The sequence below is a fragment of the Manis javanica genome, chromosome 4, assembly GCF_040802235.1.
Source record: "Manis javanica isolate MJ-LG chromosome 4, MJ_LKY, whole genome shotgun sequence".
Taxonomy (NCBI): domain Eukaryota; kingdom Metazoa; phylum Chordata; class Mammalia; order Pholidota; family Manidae; genus Manis; species Manis javanica.
This window is the reverse complement of record NC_133159.1, coordinates 142,768,111-142,791,045: the sequence shown is the minus strand read 5'-3', so window position 1 is coordinate 142,791,045 and position 22,935 is coordinate 142,768,111. Positions and strand designations below refer to the sequence as shown.

Here is a 22,935-nt window from a genome sequence, read left to right as displayed (position 1 = left end):
TAGTTTATTTTTATCTACCTAGACACAGAATTTGAGGTGGCTCCTTGAAAGTCATCTAATACCAAAATCAGTAAGTTAATTATTGAGAATTTATGGGTAGGGAAAATAGAGGAAGGAAAATCCTGAAAGCCCCCAGTGAGATCAGCACAAACACACACAGCATGTGATTCTATGTACTTGGTAGAGGTAGGTTACAAATTTACTCTTGAGCTTCCTAGTGGCCAAAGCAAAGAGAGAAATCGGGTCAGTTACCAGGTTCATTGTCCACAGATTATGTGTGTGTGTGGTGAGTGCCCCCATAAATGAAATAAAAGACAGATTTACTGAAACCACCTTCCTCCCAAGGTAGTCTCCATATATGCTGAGAGTCTTTTCAAGGAAGTCTGTCAATACTTAAAGTTTCTGTTTATATGGCCATGTGCCTCTTTGGGGGCTAGAGTGCAATCAGTTCTCATGGGTGCCTCCTCCCCCATGATAAGTACCTACTAGGTCTAAAGCCCTTGAATAGCATGATCTTGACTGGAGACTGTCTTTAGCTAACAGAAGCACAGAATTGGGAAAGCAGAATCTCTGTACACCAGACTTCTGTGGTGTCTTTTGTAGCCTCTCCAGCAAGAGAAGCAAAGGAACTCACTAAAAAGCCCTGGGAGTGCTTGTCCATGGGGCTGGACATAGGAAGAGGATCACTCTGGCCCCCGTGGCTCCATCATCCTTATTCCTCTACAGACCCATTATGGCCAAGAGGGAACCCCATTGTGGCCTTCCTTTCCTGCTGAGCCTTTAAAGTGGCGCAAATGCCAACCCCTAATTGGCCACACCTCCCGGGGAGGAGGTTTTGGGGTGAGGAGACATCTTGATGGTTACTAATGGCTGTCTCCACTCTGAGTCAGAGGGGACATTAGCACAAGCTGTTGCCTTGCCCACTATGTCCCAGGTTTTGATCTCACGAGACTAAAGAGCAGAGGGACGTAGGCATGTCCTGCGTGGTGTTCTCATGAGGCCAGATCTGGAGCCAAAAGGAAGTGGAGGACTTCCCTGCCCAGGCCACACAGGCCTGTGGCTGCACATGGACTGGAACTACTGCCTTATTCCAGGACTGCCCTCTGGCCTTTGCTGATTCCCCAGCATGAGGAAGGAGAATGGACAAAACCTCCTTGTCCATTGCCTGCCTCTGGGAGCTTAATGCCAAGAGGCCACAGAAGACAGGGCACCTAGGTGGGTGGCCTCAGGCCTTTCTCTGGCCTGTTTCTGAAGGGGCAATGCCTGCCAGGGACAGTCCTGAGAGGGTTCTCCAGGTCTGTGATTTTGAGGGAGAGGCTCTTGGCTGGTGCTGCAATAAATGGGAAATAGGAACAGCTGGCCAGCATCTGGGGTGAGCCCAGCAAGATGATCTGCTACTCAAGGACACATTGGACCAGCGAATTCAGAAGTCACTGTGGTAGAAAACAAAGAGCTCGGGTTAGGAGACAGAAGCCCTGTGTTCCCCTCCCTGGGCCTCGTCTAGGTTCAGGATCTAGGCTGTAAACCAAGGAGACAGGACCAGAAAACCTCTGAGGTTTCTCTGATGATGAGTCTGATGCAGCCCAAAGCTCCTTTACAGTGCATTTGTCTAACACTTCGAATCCGGAATCCTTAAGCTGGCACAGTCTGTGAAGGCTAGACGATTCCAGGCATGGTGGGAATTTGGGACAGAGTCTGATCTTTCTGAGCTGCCTCACAGGTGCCTGCCTGGGGAAACAGGTGCCCATGTGGGCTCCATGTGGCACAGCATTTGACTTCCAGGCAAAGCCCTGCAGACAGGAGCAGGGCTGTGAGCCAGGCCAGGGTCCAGACCCCTCCATATGAGCTCATGCACCCTGTAACCTAAACATCCTCAGGGAGCTGTCCAGCTTCTGTAGGCTAGTTTAAATGAGGTGATGGATGTTAAAGTGCTGTGTGAACTTAAAAGCACACATTGATGTGATAGTAATATTGTGGTCTCTTCTAGTAACATACATACTTGACTAGATACCATTTAGCAAGATGATCTGGTCTCAGATATATGATTGTGTAAAAAGGAAGGTATTCACAGGGTAAGAAAGTCCAGCTCTAGATGGTTAGTGGTAAAATGGGTCCCTCCTCACATCAGCAAGGAGAAGCCTCCCTGATGAGATTTTAGGTTCGACTTTGAACTCTTAAGTCCTAAGGGATGTCCCAAATGCCTACACTTGTTTTGCCAACATCTTCCTCTTTAAATATCAGTAGCTCTGACAAATACAAAAATGGCTGGTGAATGGAGCAGATTCTGCTCATTAGAGACCTGGGCTGTCGTCCCACCTGGACACTAACCAGCTGTGTGACTTTAACCCAGTCAGTGGCCCTCTCTGAGCCTTGGATTCTCATATGTGTCAATTGGCGGAGTTTCTGGATCTTGACTGTGTCAGCCCTGCTCACTGTGGCAAGTATAGATACTGTCAGTCACCACTACACCTGTGCCCCTGTTCCAGGGGCAGGGAAGGTATGGAAGGAATACTTTTTCCAAGATGACATGTCTGACTGTAACTGTTGGCCCACACCCCATCCTACCCTAAACCATGAGCTCAAAGGCAGGTGCAGGGGCTTCTTCACCGCTGGATCCCCAGCATCTTGTCATACAGTGTTGGTTGAATGAATGAGTGAAGTGTGGTCTTTCTGTACAGGATAGAACACCTGGGACTCAATGTGGTGCTGCAGCTCCTGGTGGGGGTGCCCTTGGAGATGGTCCATGGAGCGACCCGCATTGGGCTTGTCTATGTGGCTGGCGTTGTGGCAGGTAGGCAGGTGGGCCCATGTCCGCAGGGGTAAATCTCCTCAGGGTGGCTGGGAGACCTCATGGAGGGGCAAGCCCCACATTTCCGGGGGACACAGTGCTCTCATCACCAAGGCTCCTGATGAAGGTTACCGCCCCACTTCCCCAGGGAGGCTGGAAAGGGGGCTGCACCTAGACAGGAGACGGGTAACGGCAAAAGGAGGAGAGCACAGCGTTTGGAACAGGCAGACCACCAGAGTTTCCATTTTTACACCGCCGCGTTGTAGCTGTGCGAGCTTGGGGAAATTCCTTAACCTCTCTTGGCCCCATTTAGCTTTAAGCGGGATCTAATAAGATTGCCTGTAAGGTGTTAAGAGGGTGGAGTGAAGTGACAAATGTAATGACAGTGCTGTGTAAACCATGCAAGAGCACAATGAGATCTCTGTAGGGACATCCAAGGTGTGGGTAAAGCCAGGCACCTCCTCTGCCAGTCCAGCATCTGTACCCAGAGGGAGATCTTGCCTCTGCCCAGGCTGGTCACTGTCCTTTTGATTGACCTACTGCTGACAGGAGTTGGTCTAGGAGGTAGTGAGTGTTCATGCCAGCTGGAGGAGTCTGGGGCCCTGGATGACTCAGCTCCCATGGCAGGTGATAATGGCCTTGAGGATACTGGCCAGCATGACTTCCACCTCCCTCTCTCCAGTGGGAGGGGAGGTAGGCTGGGCTGAGCTAGGGAGAGCAAAGCAGATTTCTGCAGGAAAAGTCTGCACCAACCGGGTTTCTGAGCAGAGGATCTCCCTCTTGATGTTTCCAACCTTATTGCTGGCTTTTTTTTTTTTTAACAAGGTTTGCCGCCTCAGCTCTTCACCTCGACAGCTGTGCCCAAGGGAGCTTTGTGTGTATGTTTAAGTAAGATCTTAATCCTTTCTGAGTGGCATTAAAGTTGTCATCAGGACAGCAAGCAGCATTGACCTTGTAAACAACAGGCAGGCAGGGACCCTGGGAGTAGCTTAAGTGACCTCAGGAATGGAATATAGAAGGGCCACACCCCACCCATACAAGGCTGGTCTGCTAGTTCGTGAACCCTCAGCCTGGGAGGCTGTCCCAGCACCACCTGCAGTGCATCTCAGTGCTGAGTTAAAACTTGGCCACCTTGGACAGCACCCACAAGAGCTTCTCCCAGAGTCCAGCACCTTCCACATCCTTGAACAAAGGTCTAATGAGCATCTCTGTGTGCCAGACTTATTCAGCCACCCATGCACCCTTAAGTCTTGACATCTGGGAATTTATAGCCCTATTTTCCATACCTAGATACCCAGAGACCCAGATGGTTAATGGCGAGGAACAGGAAAGACACTCAAAACACTTGCTGTTAGTAGTCAATTAGATGGGAGTGCTAATAACCGAGAAGACAGAACTAAGATTCAGAATAGCTCAGGCCTCACCAAAACTAGACACCACCCAGCAGGGGAGACAGTGCAGGCATCAGTTCCCAGTGACACCAGTGCAGAGTGGGACAGTGCACAGACAGAAGGCGTGGCTCTCCAGCTAAACATGAGGGTGTGGGGCTCTTTGGTAACATAAATGACACGTACCGTTCTCTCTGAGTCATTGATTCAGACCAGAGATCACTTTGGTCACCATATGTTATATCATTGATCTCTAGGATTGAGTTGATTGATCTGCCTGCACCCCTTCCTTCCTCTCTGCTCAGCGTGCATCTCTCCTTAAAGAGGGGGTCCATTCACAGAAAGCCAGACCTTGACTACCAAGTCAATAATATCAAGTGCCTGATTTGTATTTCATCTCCCCAGCAGCCCCATGAGGCAGGTACTATTGCTCTCCACCTGTTACAGATACAGACCGAGTCTTAGACAGCTTAAATGACTTGCCCAAGAAGACATCGTTGTAAGTAGTGGAGCTGGTGTGAGCTGGGCTCACACCCAGGCTGTCTGACCCCAAAAGCTGTGTGCTAAACCACTACCCTGTGTTACAAGAACCAAAAGGCCTTTTCCTTTGTGTAGATAACAATTTATTGTCAGAAACCAAGGGAGGTCTTAAAAGACATCAGGCCCTGCTCTTTAATTCTTGCCCCATGGAAGTATTCCATATTCAAGGCTGTCACATTTTGTAATGATGATAGCTAACCTCTGTGGAACAGACATGTGAGAAAGCGTTCACAAGTGTTAGCTGCTGTTTTCACCACAGAGTCTTATGAAGTGGGTACTGTCACCCCCATTTTATAGGCAGTTCAGAGGTGAAATGACTGGCCCATTTTGCTCAGCCAGTAAGTACTAGAACTGGGGTGGAAACCTTTCCTTGACCCTGTGCTTCTACCCATTGCTCGAGGCTGATGTATCTCTCACTTCTGGCTAACAACTATATGGCTAACAATTTAAGTACTTTAAAAACCAGTACTTTAAATACTCCACCAAGCTTTTATTATAGATTATACAGATTATAAGCCATGTGTGCATCCCCAGAGCCGAGTGCAGGGCTTGGCACATGTCTAACAACAAATATTTGCAGAATAAATTAAAGAATAAATGTATGAAGCTACATTGCCTAAAGGTAGGTGTTCTGCCAGTTTTTATTTGGATTTTTTTTATAATGACCAAGGGAGATGTTGGAGAACACCTGCTTTAAATTTTCTGGGCTAAAATTATCACACTGTGCATTATGGCAAAGTCACCAATTTATCCATTTGCTGGCATGAACCCAGAATTGTTTTTGGAAAATTCATAGCCCTGACTAAAACTAGTCCTGTGGTCTGCACTATGCAGAGGTGTGCTGTGTGACTCCAGCTTGCTACTCTCTCCCTGTCCTCTGCTCCCATGACCTCCATGGAATTCATACTGGCCTTATTGAACTGTCATCTGTTAGGCGAGCTGCCTGGCCCAGGCTTCCTGCCCCAGGATGGCCTTTATTATGGTACTGATATGCGCACATGCCCAAGGTTGTATTTGATCTCTCCTGCACCTGTATTTGGTCTCTCTAGTCTAGGTCTAATCTGCGGTCACTTTTGGGAAGTCTTCCTGCCACAAAATGGGGGCAGGTCTATCCAGATAGTTTCCTTCAAGATTCTAGAAATAAGATCTGAACCTCAGACTCTGGATCTTAGGCCAAGACTCAGATAATTGAATTTCTGATCTGAAAGGAACCCTTGAGACCCCCTCCGGTGGGTGGCAAACTTCTCTCCCCAAGCCCCGTGACATTCAGTCAGAATGGCTCTCTGTCTCTGTGCTCTGTGACATGATGTAGGGGTATAGGTAAGGTTTTCTTTAGAAAAGAGGGTTTCACTGCTCAAAAGTCAGAAAGCCTTAAACATCCTCATTTCACAGATGTGAAAACTGAAGCCCAAAGAACTCACAGCCTGTGACCAAGGTCACACAACTAGCCAGCCATGCCCCCATTCCATACTCCTGCCACAGTCCCAGACAGACCTGTGGCCCTGGGGTCAGGACTCCAGTCCATGGGTGGGGTGAGGGAAAGGTCAGTGTGCGGAGGCTGGACCCTGGGGGCTTCCCTGCCCACCTCTCTGCCCCTGGTGGATCGCACTGGGGAGGCGAGGGGAGCAGGCTCTGGGCTGGTTTGTAGGGACCTGTGCGGAGGCAAGAGGCCAGCCTGGGAAGGCTGGGGCTCCTCTGTCCAAAGGGTAATTAATGAGGAGCTGTTAGGCAGCCAGCCCTCAGCAGCCCTGCAATGCAGCCTTCTTAGCCAGCCCGCCAGGAGAGCGTGGGAACCCTTTGTCATGCAGATCCTACTGGCTGCCTGTTTGACACCCTGGGATTTTTTTTCTGTTATATATGGCTGACCCCTTGGCTAGGCAGTAAAAAAAAAAAAAAAAAAAAGAAAGTTATCTGACAATAGATCAATACCTAATTAAAGCCAGAGGGAAAGCATGAAAGGGAAGAAGAAAGATTTATAGTTGCCCTGGATGGGGAGAAAGACGTGGGGGTTCTCCGTTCGTGACAGTTTGTTTTTTCCTGGGAGATTCCATCCCCCTTGAGCCCAAGAATCTGTTGTGGGGATCACTTCCTTGAAGGATGGCAGCGAGCCTTGAGGTGTGATGGGGGCAGGTGGGTGAGGAAGAGAAGGAGGATGTTCCAGGGGCTTTCCACACCCAGGGTTGTCAGGCGCTCCCATTCCTGGGCTGGACCAGCCTCCTACGTGGTGGACCTTCCCCTGCTATAGGACCTGCGACCTTGGCTTCCTGCCTGCCCTCATCTCTCCACCCAGGCAGCGGCTAATTGGCTCATGAGCCTGCAGGCATTTTCCAGTGGTGATTTCTGCACACTCACCCAGGCCAGCCACCTCTCATCCTCTGAGCCCTGGGCTCTACCTCCTGGTTATTTTTAGTCTCCTGTGTCCTTCCCTGGAAGCCAAAGCATTGATCACACATAAGTGAGACCAGAATAATACATTTGCCATCTCCTCTCTGCCCAGCTTCCCTCCCAGGACAAAAGTTTGTCATTCCCCAGACCAAGAGTCTGTACCCATCCTCTCCCCCAGATGGTATGACATCATCTCTCTCTTCCCTGGGACTTTGCAAGGACATTTTTCCTCCAAAGAAGCCCCTCTCTGAAGATTCTGTTGGCCTTTGTGATTGCACTCAGCTGGAGGAAGGTTGGAGGTGATGTTAAGCAGGTTTCTAGATGCTGTTGAACAGAGAGAGTGATGGTAGAGGGGGGAGGCTGACCTCTGTACCAGTTTGGGGGAGTAGCTACTGTTGAGGCCAAGAACGTGGGCTTTGGGTCAGGCGGACCTGGACTCAAAGCCTGGTTCTAGCCCTCCCTACCAGCTGACTCTGGGCTCAGTCTTCTCATCTCTGCAATGGCCCTTGCCTCAGAGGTTGTCTTGAGGGTTAAAAGGGAGAATACATAAAATGCTTGGCCAATGGCCGACACACAGTGCCCTGTAAGTGGTGGCTGTTTCTGCAATAACTGCTGCTTCTATTTTTGTTATTGCTCAGAATGCTGGGATAGCACAACTGAGGCAGCAGCTGGATTGGCAGGCAGACGAGTCCTTCCCTCTGTTGAGGTTTTGCTTCCCATCTGTAAAAGGAGGTTTGAACCCAGTGGTTCTTTCTGTCATAAACGGAATCATCTGGAGGGTCCAAGGCAACAGTGGGATCAAGGGAAGAAGAAATGAAGCCTTTCACTCCGGGGTGTTACCCCGGGAGCTGTGACACCGCAGGCCTGGGGCTGGGATGGGAGCCAACAGCAGCATTCTTGACCCCCTGCTCTCTCTGCCAGGCTCCTTGGCCGTGTCTGTGGCCGACATGACTGCGCCGGCCGTGGGCTCCTCCGGAGGAGTGTATGCGCTCGTCTCCGCGCACCTGGCCAACATCGTGATGGTGAGCGCCTCCTCTCCCACGTGCCTTTTTTGGTTCCCCTGCCATCACTGGGGCCCAGTGTTAACCTACCAGAGCTGGGTTTTGGGTCCTTGGCCACTCTCCAGCTGAGGAACAGCAGGCAGACCTGCCCCTCACAGAGTCGCAAACGCTCCTCACTCTCTGTGGGTTTTCAGACAGGGCCCTTCTGTGTACGAGCCCTAGTTCTTCAGTCGGGGCTTCGCCTAGGGATTTGCCCATCTCCCTACCCACCTCTTTCCTACTCGGTGACTTGAAAAAGGGTTAAAATCCTTGACCACCAGCACACAACATAATTGTAGTTTACTGTTACAGATTGTTAAAAGTAAAGGGATCTCATCAAAATTCTCAAGTAGGAAAGGAGCCTCTACAAGGTTAAAGCAATTTGTCCAAAGTCGCAATCAAGTTTGTGGCAAAATCAGGACTCAAACCCACCTCTCCTGACAACTGTCCAGGTGTTGTTCTCAGGCTGAATCCCACTCCCCATTTCCCACAGAGTGACCTTGGGCAAATTAGTTTGCTGCTTTGTGCCTCCGTTTTTACATCTGTGAAATATGATACGTGATGGGTTAAAGTGAACAGAACCATTTGGTATATATGTTAACTTAATTCCTGTTCCTCATAGACGAGGCCAGGGCAGACCCAGAATAGAGACAGAGTTTTCAGGAAACTGGAATCTGTCTGACAGTCTCAGAGGAGGCCAAAGCCCTTGTTTTAGAGGCAGTCTGACGTTCGGAGCCTGAAGGAGTCACAGGCGGTGCCTGGCTTAACTGCCAACTGGCCCTGCTGGCCTGGGAGCCTCCAGGCAGGGCCCAGTCTGACTTGTCCCCAGCGCCTGGCATAGGGCTAGACATGGGTGGATGGTGCCCACAAAGCTGTGGTGAAGGGAGGAACGCATGAGTGAACAGTATCCAGAAAGGCACGGCTTGCCTTTGGGGTCTTCCTGCTCGCCTCCTTCCTCCATCACTATCTTCACTCACGTGGCAGGTGTGTGACTGTTGTTACAAGTTTTGGAGTTCCTAAATTCTCCCATTTCTTCTTTTTTGCTGCCCCTGTCACCTGCCTTGCTGTTTTCTTTTCACCAAAATCCCTTTGGTACCTAGAGAGAGAACCTGAGGAGGAGAGAGGGATGCAAAGGGAGAGAGGGGATGGACAGGGATGGACAGACACTGACTGCTGCCTGCCTTCATTTTGACAACTTCAAGCAAGTGCTTGGAGAGGTGCAGCAGGTGTGGAAAAGCCTGTGGGAGTGTGCAAGGGTGTCTGTGCACGGTTGTTTACACACGTGCACATGCGCAGCCAAGTCTGTTGAGAACCTGGGAGCACGGGGCTGCCTCACATGGCCCTTTTAAATGGGTCATCCTGTATCAGTGCCGGGGCTTTCCCCAGACACAGCTTTTCCTCCGAATTCTACCTCCTCCACTCCCCCCTCCCCCTGCCCCAATTCCTTTCTGTAGGGGAAGGAAATGCCCACCACTCCCCTCCCTCTCCGCCCCCCCCTCCACAGATGTGTATGTATATAAGGGGATGAACAAGCACCAGTAAGAGGACTTGGGAAGGAAGAAACAAACAGAACTTCCTAAGGATGCCCTGTTCCCACCCCTTCCCCAAGGCATGGGAAACAGCCCTGATGGCCCAGAAGTTCCCACGGCGAGGGCAGACCCCGCCCCCACACACACATACAAGAGCCATGGGGTGGGGCATGGGGGTTGAGGAGGGAGGTAGGAAAGCAGTTGTATTCCAGTTTCCACTTCTCTCTGGCAAGTAGCCCATGGCCTGTGGTGGATGATCAGCCCCATCTGAGAGCCCAGTGCCCTTCCAGAAGGACTCGGCTTTCCCCAGTCAACTGGGAGCTTGCAGTTCCCAGAGTATGTTATGCTGTTTGGGGCTTGACAGTGAAAAGGACTCATTTTTTCATTAGAAAGATTGGTTTCCTCTCATCAAGAGGCCCTTTTTACCCAGATCAACTCAGTGCCCAGCAATTCAGAGATGCATTAAGAGAAACCATATGAAATTGCCATTCCTCTGGGCCAGAAGCATTTGAACATTGGCATTTTCATGTGGTTCAACCTAATAAACACACTATTGTTTTTAATTCCAAAATGAAGGCTTGGTCTGTGTATGTGTGTACAGAATAAAACACCTTGTAACAGAAAGGAGAAAAGCATGGATTTTACAGTCAGGAAATCTGGGTTTGAGGACTAGTGTTGCCATCCTAATAGCCCTGAGATCCCTCACTTCCCAGGGCCTGAGTTCCCTCATCTGTGAGCCCTTCTCCACGAGGTAGTTGTGAGAACAACATGAGGGAGATGGATGTGAAAATGCTCTCCACGTGACAAATCACTATACAGCTGTGAGAGATCCTGGCTGTGTATGTGTGTGTGTCTCTGTATATTTGTAGACATGTAATTTTTTATCTTCCTGTTATCTGTACAGAGAACAATTAGAGAATGTGTCCTTTTTGCCTGAGATATGACATAGAAAATGTTTAACACTTCTGTTCCCAGGACTATCTGTTTGAATGAGAAATTCTGCCTTAAGTGAAAGTATGTCTTACTTTTCACAGAAACACTTTTGAGTTTCAAAAAGCTTGCAGTTTATATCCAGGGGTTAAATTCAGAAAATATTTCAACAGAAGATCTAGATGGCATAAATGACCTACAATCACAACTTTGTGTATTTTAGACCCTAGCAGTATAAAGACACACACAATTAAATAATTTACTTCATTGCCCATGGGCCAGAGTTCCCTTTTAAAATATACAAGATACTTCCACTTTGCTCCAGGGTTAGGTATTTCCTGAAAATGTCTGAGATCTGAATATTCACAAATTGAACCATATCGTTCAAGTGCAAGGAATGATTATTGTGTAGAAGACACAAGTGTGATCTCTATGTTGTAAGGTTCACTTTATTAGGTAGAAGCCCTTTGGAAGGACAAATGATGACTCCCTAATTTATCTGTGTCCTCCTTTCCTGTTTCCCGAGTTGGGTTTTGTTTAAGTCATTTGACAAGAAGCTGTTTCTCCCGAGGGATACGGGGATATGGAAAGCTATACTGGAATGGCGTCTCCCTCCTGCATTTCAGCATCTGAGCTCTTAACTGGTTGGGGGAGCAAGAAGCCACGGGACTGGTTACTGCCTCGTTTGCTATGGGTGAGTTAGCCTCTCACCCAACAGAGGCCCTGGGAGAGAGTGAAATTAAAGGGCCTGCAAGAGGTTTGCATTCCCCAGGGGCCCAAAGGCCTTTCAACATTTACAGCCACAGCCGTGCTGGCTGACCCGTGTTTTTTTTTTTCCGTTTCTCCTGTTGTTTCCCTGTGCTCATTTTATCGGGAAAATGAGGCAGCTGGTGGGAAGTGGTGACTTTGTAGTTTAACCCCTCAGTTGCTGGGAGACTAGTTATTTACCAATGCTTGTCCAGCTCTGGGGGCAGCGGGGACAGCCAGCAGGGACAGACAGGATGTGACCCTGTCTCACAGTGTGGGTGGACAGAGCCCTGGACCAGGAACCCTATCCATCTTTCCCTAACTCACTGTGACCTTGAACCAGCCCTCCTGGAAGCTCAAGTTTCTTCTTCCCTGAAATGCAGGGCAGAGGGTGTGACAGGATCAGCCAGGCAGACTCCAGTGCCTGCAGGGGCCAGGCAGGTATTGTAGGTGAAGCTGGTTGGAGAGAGCTTTGGCAGAACTGGAGCCCCTTAGCTCCCTCCAAGGTCACTGAGTTCAGAAGCTTTAAAGCCTCCGCGCAGGACAAACTCACTGTCTTTGCCTCGGATCCAGAGACTAATATCCGACCCTTCGGTGACACCACATGCCAGGCAGTGTTGTTAATGCATCATCTGCATTAATTCATTTCACCTTTATGACAGCCGGGTGAGTAGGTCATTGAGATAGACACTATTGTTATCTCAAATTTACAAGTAAGAACACTAAAAGAAAAAAGACTTCTGAGCCATCCCACTGATGGTCTTGCCAGATCAAAAATATGGAATATGCTAGGATAGACCCTGCATAGGGCCCCAAGGGGCATGGACCCCAGCTGAAGAAGAGCTAGCCAGTATATTCTAGACTTACTTGGCCTAATATCATCACTCAGAACACAGTGAAAGAGATACTGTCTTCAGGTAAGATATTCAAAGATTTTTATGAAAAAAAAAGATATTAGAACTGTCACTTTTGTTTTTAATTGTCATAAAATTACATAACATAGAATTTGCCATCTTAATCACTTTTAAGGATACAATTCAGTAGTACAAAGGGGATTTACTCATCCACAGAACTTTGTATCTTGCAAAACTGAAACTCCATACCCATTAAGCACTAACTCTTCATTCCCCTCTTCCCCCAACTCCTGGCAACCACCATTCTACTTTTTATCTCTATGAATTTGACTCTAGGTACTTCATGTAAGTAGAATCATGCAGTATTTGTCCTTTAGTGACTGACTCATTTCACACAGCATAATGTCTTCAAGGTTCATTCAACCTAGAGTATGTGTCAGAATTTCCTTCCTTTTTAAGGCTGAATAATATTCCATTGTATAGATATACCACATTTCGTTTCTCCATTGGGTTGCTTCTACTTTTTGGATATTGTGAATGATGCTGCTATGAAGTGGGTGTCACTTTTAAGGGAGAATTAAGACCGCTGAGTGGACATCACAGGGAGGCAAAACCTGGCTGGACAAGAGCGGGAAGAGCCTTTGGTGATGGTTGTCCCTTCACAGGGCTGCCCCGGGAGGTTGTGAACTCCCTATCACAGGGGTTGGAGGGCCATTTTTTTGGCTGCTTGACAGTGGGTGTCACCTTTGGGAAGAGATGGTCCGTCAGGCAACTCCCAAGGACCTGCCTATCCTAGGGTTTCAGCCCAGAGAAGAGGTGAGGGGCCGCCCACTGCTGGTTAGCTCAGACTGGATTGCCAGATCCAATGGAGAAACTCCCCTTTTGTTCCCTGAGTCCCAGTGAGGCTCCTCTGTGCGCAGACACCAGCAGGTGACAACATGGTCCTGCCATCTGCTTCTTAGACAGAACATGTCAGCAAGCAGAGACTATACTCCCGCACCTAAAGAGAGGTCATGTGTTGCCTACCTCACCCTTTGTGAAGAAGGGCTTGCTAGTGAAGAATAATGGGGAAAAGAGAGGTGATGGGCAAGAAGCCAAATGCCGTAGGATTTCTCCCTCTTTTTGGCAGTTTCCCTGCATCTTGCTTGCTCTACTGAAGCTTCCATAGACATTATTGTATGTGCCAGTGTTCAGGGCCTCTGAGAAGTGTAACGTGTGTGCCTAATATCAAAGGAGTGCAAGATGAGGCCCCACAAGCTGAATCCAGAGTAGGTGGGTGGGAGGGAATTGAAGCCCCTGGCTGCGGCCAGTTGCTTCCTACCCTAGGGCTGATGTGTTCCAGGAAGATTCCAGGCTTGCTTCTGTGTGTTCATGCATCTGTGTAAATGGAATAGTGCTTTGAATGCACTGCAGGAGTGCTCCTCAAAGCAACCCTGTGGAGGAGTCTTTTGTAAAGTGAAAAATCCTTTTGTAAGGTGAATAATTGTCCTCTGTTTATCTGCTTTGGAGGCTCAGAATGTTCAGATTCTCAGGGGAAAGGGGGATTTGTTTGAAGGCCATTAGGCCCACCCCCTTTCCAATGTCCAGATTCTCTAGAGCATCTTCTCCAAGTGATGCAAAGTGCCCGTGTGAACCCCTCAATGATGGGAAATTCATGATGCCCCAAACGGATCATTCCTTTTATGGACAGCTCTGCTTATTAGGAATGAAAACTTACCCTGACCTTAAAGAAATCTTTCTCCAAAGTTTTCATCCACTGAGTCTTCTACTTACAGGCTACACCAAATGTGCCCTTTCCTCGTTTTTACTCACTTGATCCTTGATGATGATGAACTTGACCCTGACTCATTTGCTTCGTTTGTTCCTCATGTGAGGATTTTGGGGGTTTTTTTTTCATCACTCTCATGATTCCACTTGACTTGGCATGGTTTGCTGTCCTGCATCCTTTGTAACTGTGGCACCCACAATTAATGCAACACTCAGGCTGTGTCTATCTATATAGAGAGACAGAGACTGTCACCTCCTTAGATCTAGATTTTCTTCCTCTGTTGGTGCAGATCATGGGCTTTTGTGACAGTAATAAACTTACCGTTGCCTAAAATCTCAAAGCCATTCTGGTATGATTGCGGCCATGCTGCAACTAAGCCACCACCCCCTCATTCAAGACTTAATGGAGATTATTTTTTTTTATGTCAGGTTTTCTTCAGCGATGCACAGCTGCAGAGGAGTGGTCCATCTGGAACTAATGGAGCTCTCCTTTTTCCCTAGAACTGGTCAGGCATGAAATGTCAGTTCAAGCTGCTGAGGATGGCTGTAGCCTTGATCTGCAGTAAGTACTGGGGGCAGGCTGGGTAGGAGCAAGGGAGCCTTGCATGAGGCAGGGGGATATAAAGACAGTACAATCCTGCCTTCCCAGGGCTTGTGGTCAAGAAAATACAGCGAGACATGTCAATTCTGTGCAACCAAGTGGGAATGTTAAGAGAGAAGCCTGGCCTGCTATGCTACCTCATAGCCTTTCTCAAGCTTTTTTACTGACATTTAATATACAAACAGAAATGTACACAGAGGCTAAGTGTCCAGCTCAATGACCAGCACCCAGATCAAGAAAAATAACTCTGTAACAACCTTTCGGGTCATAGAGTCAATCCTTTGAGATTTCCTGTTGAAAGGTGGAGACCCTTTACCCAGAAAAATGCACATAGGCACACATTTTTGCATGCACACACACACACACACACACACACACACACACACACTCAGACTTGCAGTTCAGCAGGTTCACAAACTGTAACCAATCCATGAACCCCAGTGAACAGGGTCAATGGGAGGTCCCAGTTGAGAGCGGTCAGTTCTGGATGCAGAGATAAATACAAAACACCTATTTGTGTTCACCACATAGACAAGGTGTGAGGGGGCATTTTGGGCAGAGATGCAGCGTGAACATAGACACGGGTGGGGGAAGGCCACGGCCAGGTAGTCCATTAGCAAACCTGACCTATGGGGCTTGGGACTGTGTGTGGTTGTGACCAGAGATGACAGGAGTCACATCATGAAGGGGTTTAAATGTGCAGATTAAAATTGCACTTCATCCTGAGCACACTGGGAGGCCCCTGGAGGGCTTTAAACACGTAAGTTACTGACAGATTCGAGTTTTAGGAGACTAGTTGGGCTATTGAGAAGGAGTTGGGTGGTGAGGGGCAGTTGAGACCAGAGGCCAAGAGGCTCAATCTGAGTTGGAAAGAGAGAAGAGTCTAGACAGAAGCAATGGAAGTGGGAAAGGAGAAGAGGAACACAGTTTCTCATTAGTCTTCAGGACATGACTAGGAAGAGGGTATTTTTTAGTAGGCTTAATCTACAGGTAGGCACTTGAGGCTCAGAGAATTAAGTTCCTTGCCGAGGATACCCAGCTGGAGATGGCGGAGCCAGAATTCAGAGCTATCTCATGTCACTTCTGACATCCCATACTTTAGCCAGGCTGGGCAGGAGCCCCTTGACTCTCTTCCCTGTGCGTCTCTGGGGAAGTGAGATTGAACCAGAGCAAACACGGATGGAAGGGGGGCCTGTGTAGACTTCACTTGAATCCACATCCCTTGCTTCCCATACCCCACAGCTTTCAGGGCTCTCTGAATGAGGTTGGAGGGATCTCTAATCTCAGAGAGGACCTTCCAGCTCTAAAACCCACAGGCTCTTTGAGCCAAAACAGTTGGGGGCTAGTAGTGGGGAGGAGGACCGGGGTGAGCATAGCTTCCCTGTCTGCTCAGCCTCTGAGTTTGTTTGCCTGCGCAGAAGGGAAGAGACGCATGAATCTTGCTGTTTAAAAACAAATTCCCCTCTAAGCATCATAAAAACTAAAATGCTACTTTGGAGAGGGAGACCAATGTCTTTTGAACCTCCCTTGTGGAACCCAGGGCTTGCTAAACAAGGGCAGGAAGGTTGCGCCGCCGTGGCCTGGGGAGGGGTCGGGGCAGACACAGTGTCCGTCCCTGGCTGCTCCTTGTCCGCCATCTATCGGGCATCCTTGGAGTTGCAGGGCCCAGGCCAGAGTTAGGCAATCCTCGCGAGAATCAATATTCCTGGAGGTGCTGATGGGCCTGGAGTGGTTAGGGTGGAGGCAGGTGCTCTGATTAATTGAACAGTAGCTGAACAAGTACAAAATTTCTCTCAAAACAAAATTTATCTCTCAGTTTGTCAAATTTGCTGTGGTTTCCTCATCTGTGAAATGGAGATAAAAATCGTTGCTCTCAGCATTCTTTGGTGGTAGGTAGAAATGGCACAGTTTCCCAGCATCTATCCTTTCAGGAGAGTGTGGCCCACTGGATTGGCCAACCCAAGAAGTTCATGCAAGAAGGATGGATTGGAGAACAAGATGTCGGCCTTTAAAGAGATACATTCTGGCACTTTGTTGGAATCATTTCCATTCCTTCTTTACCCTTCTTTCCAACCACAGAAACACTGGTTCTGAGGGTTTTCCTAAGGGTTTTTAAATAATACATGAAAGCACTTTATAAACTGTAAAGTGCTAGCACAAATTGAAGGTGTACTAATGTACCAGGAGCCTGGTACACAGAGGCTGAGGTGTGTATAGATGAGGAGATGGAGTCCCCGGGACTCCAGGCCACAGGCAGGAGTGCAGGGGCCTTTCACCTTCTGCTTAAGCTGGTCCCTCTGCCTGGGGCTCCTCTGAGGTCTTCTATTGATAGTCACATCTCTGCTCCAAGGTCACCTCTTTCAGGAGCTCTTGCCTGATTCCCCAAACTAAAGAGTCCTACTCCTTATGCCCAGCATTAATTTTAAATGACCTATTTTCCCCATAGAAATTCTCTTACTGAAACTATCTTATGTATGTAATTATATGCTGGTTGGCTGCCAGGGCCGCTCAGCCCTGGGAGAACAGAGTTTGTCCATCTTCCCTCCCTGTCTCCAGGTTCTAGAACATAAGGGGCTTGGCCTAACGGGTAGGGAATGAATTAGTGGGTGGCCGGTGGGTGGCTGGATGTGAGGCCTCTCCCGCAGCCCCTGCCCAGTGGCGCCCCTTTGACTTGCTGCGCTTCCTCCCTTTGCAGTGAGCATGGAGTTTGGGCGTGCCGTGTGGCTCCGCTTCCACCCGTCAGCCTACCCTCCATGCCCCCACCCGAGCTTCGTGGCGCACCTGGGCGGCGTGGCTGTGGGCATCACCCTGGGCGTGGTGGTCCTGAGGAACTACGAGCAGCGGCTGCAGGACCAATCGCTGTGGTGGATTTTTGTGGCCATGTACACTGTCTTTGTGCTGTTTGCTGTCTTCTGGAACATCTTTGCCTACACCCTGCTGGACTTAAAGCTGCCGCCGCCCCCCTAAGGAGCTGGAAAGCCCGGTCAGGGAGGGGAGGGAGAGGCAGCATCAGAAAGGAGCAGTGCCTGCTTTTCTTCATCACCAGCTCAGTGAGGCCAGGGAGGAGAGGACGGTACTGGGCAGCAGTGTTACTGTGTTCAGGTCTGGACAGACAGTGGTGACTCTTTTCTGAAAGACACCTGCTGCAGGAGTTGATGCTTTTCTAGACTGTTCTGAAGACATCCAGCCAGGGCTGAGGTCCAGGGTGGGGTGAGAGTGGTCCTCCCGGCCCCAGATGTTCAGGGGTCCCCTCCCTCATCACAGGTTGAGCCGCAGCCTTCTCCCTCACCCTTCACCCTGAGAGACCCTGTGAGTTTACGGAATGCCTGAGGGTGGTAATCAAGAAGGCCCTTATCCAGCCCAAAGAGTGTTACAGCCACAGATGTTCCCTCTACTGCCGTTGGGTCTGGAGCTCTGGCGTGGAAGAAGGCCTGGTGGTGGGCATGTTGGCTTTGGCCTGGGGGAGCCCAGGGTGCCCTTCTGTGCCTGCTGGTGGGCACTGGGGAGCGGCCTCTAGTGCCCGGGGTGGGCTGAGGAGGGAGATGCTGTGACCTAGGCCCTACCCGTGTCCTGAGGTACCCAGCGAGAGACATCCAAGCAAGGGGGAATAAACCTCATCCAAAGCTCCGCCCTGGGAAAGGTGCAGTCCCAACTTCGGACCTTTCTCTGTCCCCAAATGCAGGCATCCCATGCCAGGGCCCTAGCATCCCGTGGCTGCTTTGTTTGCAGAGGCTTTTCCTTCCCTTCCATCACCCTGCCCCTACTTTGTGCCTCTCTCCTTTTGTTCTGGAGGCAGCGTTCTGACAGGGTGGTTCCATTAGCAGAGATGCTCCTGTGACAGGAAGACAGTGTAAGGTGGGTGGAGACTGCAGAGGAAGCCCGAGGGGCCATGGGGTGTGTGGTGGGGGGCCTGCCTGAGAGGAGGAAGGTGCTGAAAAGTATAGGGTCTGGCTTCTGGGGATCCTTATCCCTTCTCTCCATCTGCCCCCGTTCCAGGCATCTCCTGAGAATGCTCCCCCACAGGAGACTTGTCTGCAGTGGAGGGAGACCTCCGGCCCTTCTAGGGACCCTTGGGGTGGTGAAGTTCTCCTTACCTTTGCCAAGTTCTGCTCTTATTTCCCTGTGGAGTAGCCTTTATATCTCCAAAGATTCTGTTCTGCTCCCTTAGGAGGGAAGGAGCTTTGGGGGTGCCAGAGAGGCTGGGGCAGGAATAAGGAGGCCATGTGTCCATTTGAGTCAGGAGGACAGGAGGCTGCAGTAAAAGGAATTCCAGTTGAGGTGGAAAAAAATTGTTGGGTGCTTGGTTGGGGGTCAGAGATGAGGCAGCGCATAGACTTAGATGCTCGGAGCTAGAAGGGAACTTGGAGCTTATCAAGTCCATCCCCACCTCCATGTCACAAGTGGGAAAACGAGGCTGAAGGAATGGCCTCTAGCAGAAGCTGGTGCAGGCCCTGAGGATGGTGCGGGGAGGATGGCCACTGACAAACTATGTCATGCCCTTTATACTGCTCTCAGAACTCTCAGCCACCAACAGCCCCGAAGGATGAAGAACCCGAGCCTGGGAGCCAGAGGCACTGGGTCTAAGCAGGAGTGAGGGCAGGAGTGTGGGAACTGCCTCCTGCCAGCCATGTGCCTGTCGGAATCCTTATGTGCACCAAGGTCTGAAGTCGGCCAGGCCAGGCATGTGGGGGTCATGGGCCACAGTGGCTTCCTGTCCCCAGTGATCACATGTTAATGGTCAGGGTCTTCCTACCCAGGAACACCCCCACTGAGACCCAGGCTATGCCAAGTCCTTCCCCATCTTTGCCCAATGCTGCATAAATTGTCCTGGTCCCCACATATGGCTCCTAAGTTCATGCTGCACTTGTGCCAATGCTGTGCTGAGGACCACCAGCCCGAGGTGGCACAGCCCAGACCTTTGGCTCAGCTGCATCGCCCTGAGGCATCTGGTCCCAACCCTGCCAGCCAATCTCTGCCCTACTGAGAGAAAGGTGCAGCTGAAGAGTCAGCTTCTCAGGAGGGGAGACTCGGAGCTGGAACTGGGGCCTAAGGAGGGAGGAGGGGCCTCAGCCATGGGCTGCAGCCACCCTAACCCTGAGGGGCGCTGTCCCTTCCTAGAGGAGCAGAGGCTGGTGCCCTGTGAGGGGCAGGGCTTCCCCTCCACATTACTTCTGGCACATGGGGGTCCTGGACTGCAGGTGGAGGGAGCAGAGAGGCAGCCCTGCCTTTTCTAAGGAGGCCTGAGGAGGAAAGATCTCTCAGGGGTAGGAAGACTGTGTGCTAGAAGACTCTAGAAAGTCTTCAGAGAAGAACCCCATTCATTCAGGGCTTCAAAAGGAAGCATGTTACCGAGGACTACTTGAGGCAGAAACCCCTTCGTCCACCTGCTAAGTCAGTCCTCCGAGGCCTGGGAAATGCTCAGGGAGCCAAACCGCAGCTGCTCCAGTCAGCAGAGTGTCCAAGAGCAACCCGAGAGGTCTTCGGCTGCTCAGCACCCCCTCCACCACCCTCTCCCGACCACCTCCCAAACAGGGCCGTCCAGTTGTGACAACAGTCACTTCACACAAGTGAGGTTTCCAACCCAGGCCTAGAGACAGCTGTCTGGTAAGAAAGGGTTAGTTTTTGGTGTCTCGCTTTCTCCTCAGCAGGCCCCTTTGTACCCCTTTACCCAGCGCCCTGCCAGCAGCACATCCCCCCAATCCCTCCTTCCTCATCCCAGTGTCCCCAGAACCTCCAGGCTGCGGAGGCCAGCCTTTCCTCCTCAGGGTACAGAAACTAAGAGCTGGAGATTCCCCAAACAGCAGCCATAGACTCGCCTGCTTGTTAAACAGAAGAGGAATCTCAGAAACTGGGCAAAGGAAAACAAACCTTCAAAGGAGAAATTTCACTTTAATGACATCATTAATCACTCATTTTTTAATTAGAAAAAGCTCCCTAATGAGGCGTTTTTGCCAGCTAACAGAACTCTCAATTTCCACAAGAACCATTCTTGCCCCGAGGATTAAGGGAGTCATTGCTCACCCAGCCCAGACCTTCCCCCAGAGTCTAATTTCATTTGCAAAGAATGCAGATTCTTGAGTGCAGTGGACCCCCTTCCTGGCATCCTTGGTGTCGCTCCTGGGACTGACTGGAAAGCGCCAACACTCCTCTGCCTTAAAAAACAGTGCCCGACACTGAACTCCCCCAGCACAAGGACTTGAATAAGTGGAAAACAAAACAAAACCCAAGCTGCACTGTTTGTTTCTAAGTATTTTTGTATTGTGTACATTCTGTATATTTTTGTTGTAACATTATTTGAGCACAGATTCCATTAAAGATTTTTTTTTTAAGCCATCGGTTATTCAGGAAGTGACCTGACGGGCTGGCATTGGAGCCTGTTCCCTCCGGATCTGGGCTGGGGCGGTGGGATCAGGTAGACGGCAGTGGTGCTGGGTCTACAGTTTATACAGTACAGATTAGGGCATCGGGGCTGGGCGCCAGTGTGTCTGGCTTGGTGGTTCTTAACCTTTCTTGAATTACTGAACTCTTGAGTGCTCGATGAAAGCCATGATTTCTTTTCCCATAAAAATGCACAGGCAGACAATTTTGTGTACAGTGTGGCAGGGCGGAGGGGCCTGTGAAGAAGGAAACTCGTGGCTTTATGTCAAGAACCTCTGTGGCAGGTCCTGGTGGGTGCCCGGACTCCTCCGCCCACTCTTACACTCTACCCCCATGAGGGATTAATAATTTGACTGTTATTATTGAGGGAATCTTCTTTAAAATATCTAGGTATTTCCTTCTTTATCACAATAGCCTAGTCTTTAGGTCTTTCTAGGGACTTTCAACAGCCCAATCTTGAGAAAGGGATAGGAATGTTCTCAGGGTAAAAGGGCATCGTTAGCTCACATGCAGAAGGGGAAAATAAGACGGGCTTGAATGTTGAAGGTGAAGTCTGGTGCTTGGGAAGTTTAACAATCAAGTGGGCTTTGAATGGATGAAGCCGGAGAGAGAGGGAATTGTTTTCACCAGTTATTCTAAACCAGTAGCAGTGTGTGTAGTTTTGCCTTTCGTAACTGTTAAATTTCTTTTGAGGATTAAACTAGCCTTTTAAAGTCAGCATGGGAGTTGTTTCCCATAATGTTCTTTCACATCAGTTTTCCTGTGTATCATTTAAAAATGCTTCTAAATGCACTCAAGTCATCCCAGAACAAACTTTACAGTTCAGGCTATAGGTCAAAGAACCCACTTCTGTTTGGAGTGTGGAAAACTGGCTTCCCCAGAAGGAAAATCAGGGCTCTGTCTGAGCACCAGTGTACCCATCGGTCCGTCGCCTGAGGCATTTAAAGAAAGGCAAGCTCCCCAGCCAGCCAAAAGCAGCTTGGCCTGGCCTTCGGCCCCCTGTTACTCTCCTCATCATTTTTATGGTTCCTCCCTTCTACCAGATTCTCATTTTTCAAAACAACATAAGATGTTTATCAATAATGTAATTACAAAGACAATTTACCTACTATGTGCTAGGCACTGGGTTAGACATTTTCAATAGATTATTCTTATTTAATTGCACAGCTACTTGGTATGAGGTTGGAATAAATATCCTCATATATACATATGAGAAGAAGGCTTAGAGAAGTTTAGTTAACTGCTGGAAGTATGTGGTACAGCTGGATTCACACCCAAGACTGCCTGCTTCCAAAATGCGTGCTCCTGGCTCTCAGATATTTGTATGGGACTTCAAGGACACTAAATTTGTAGGTCTCAGGGTGTTTGGAGCTCCAGTCTCATTGCATTAGGCCTAGTGCCACCAGGCACAGCAATGAACCTTGGAACATTCACTCAGTGTTGACTTAACAGATCTCCTCTTTGTCAGCCCTCCTAGAAGCAGTTTACAAGAAAATCCACAGCAACCAACTCATTACTGCTCCTTATCACCCCCACTAGAATCTAGCTTCTATGCCAACTTAGTGATTTAAAGTCTAAAGGCATATTTAGAAGTTTAGGAGTTATGGAATTGGAGCTGCCCTCTTAGACCTTCTGGTGGAAAGACTTCATTGAAGCCAACGGGATTGCCATTACTGAGACAACACATGGTTAGAGAAGCCTGCAGGCTTTCCTGGCATGTGGTATAAGTGATCCTCTGGTAAAGGACAGGCATTCTGTCATAGTTAACACTGAATGAAAGTGAAAGGAAGTGACAGGACACTGAGCTCTACAGGTGTAACTTAACTGGATAATGAATAAAACATTGTGATGGAAATTGCTCTTACACCCTACCTGATGCCTCCTGCAAGCAGCAGAAAGGTGTGTTCCAACAGGTGATGTGATTTTCTTCAACAAATTCTGTAGCATAACAAGTATAATTTCCCCATAAACTTGTAATATATCAGGCT

At 49.3% G+C, this 22,935-nt stretch overlaps 1 protein-coding gene across 4 annotated transcripts in view; it reads left to right on the top strand.

Annotated features, from left to right (window-relative positions):
- The window catches only part of RHBDL3 (rhomboid like 3), a 43,906-nt gene extending 20,990 nt beyond the window's left edge, over positions 1 to 22,916 (top strand). For 2 of the 4 annotated variants that reach the window (XM_017656415.3, XM_017656414.3), the window contains 4 exons: positions 2,679 to 2,791; positions 8,023 to 8,123; positions 14,470 to 14,530; positions 17,265 to 17,667. In XM_017656415.3, the coding sequence (XP_017511904.1) occupies positions 2,679 to 2,791; positions 8,023 to 8,123; positions 14,470 to 14,530; positions 17,265 to 17,536 (547 nt within the window). In that variant the 3' untranslated portion in view covers positions 17,537 to 17,667. Of the gene's footprint in view, positions 1 to 2,678; positions 2,792 to 8,022; positions 8,124 to 14,469; positions 14,531 to 17,264 lie in introns of all 4 variants that reach the window. The other 2 variants (XM_037018662.2, XM_037018661.2) reach the window with 1 other exon arrangement.
- Positions 22,917 to 22,935: the final 19 nt, after the last annotated feature.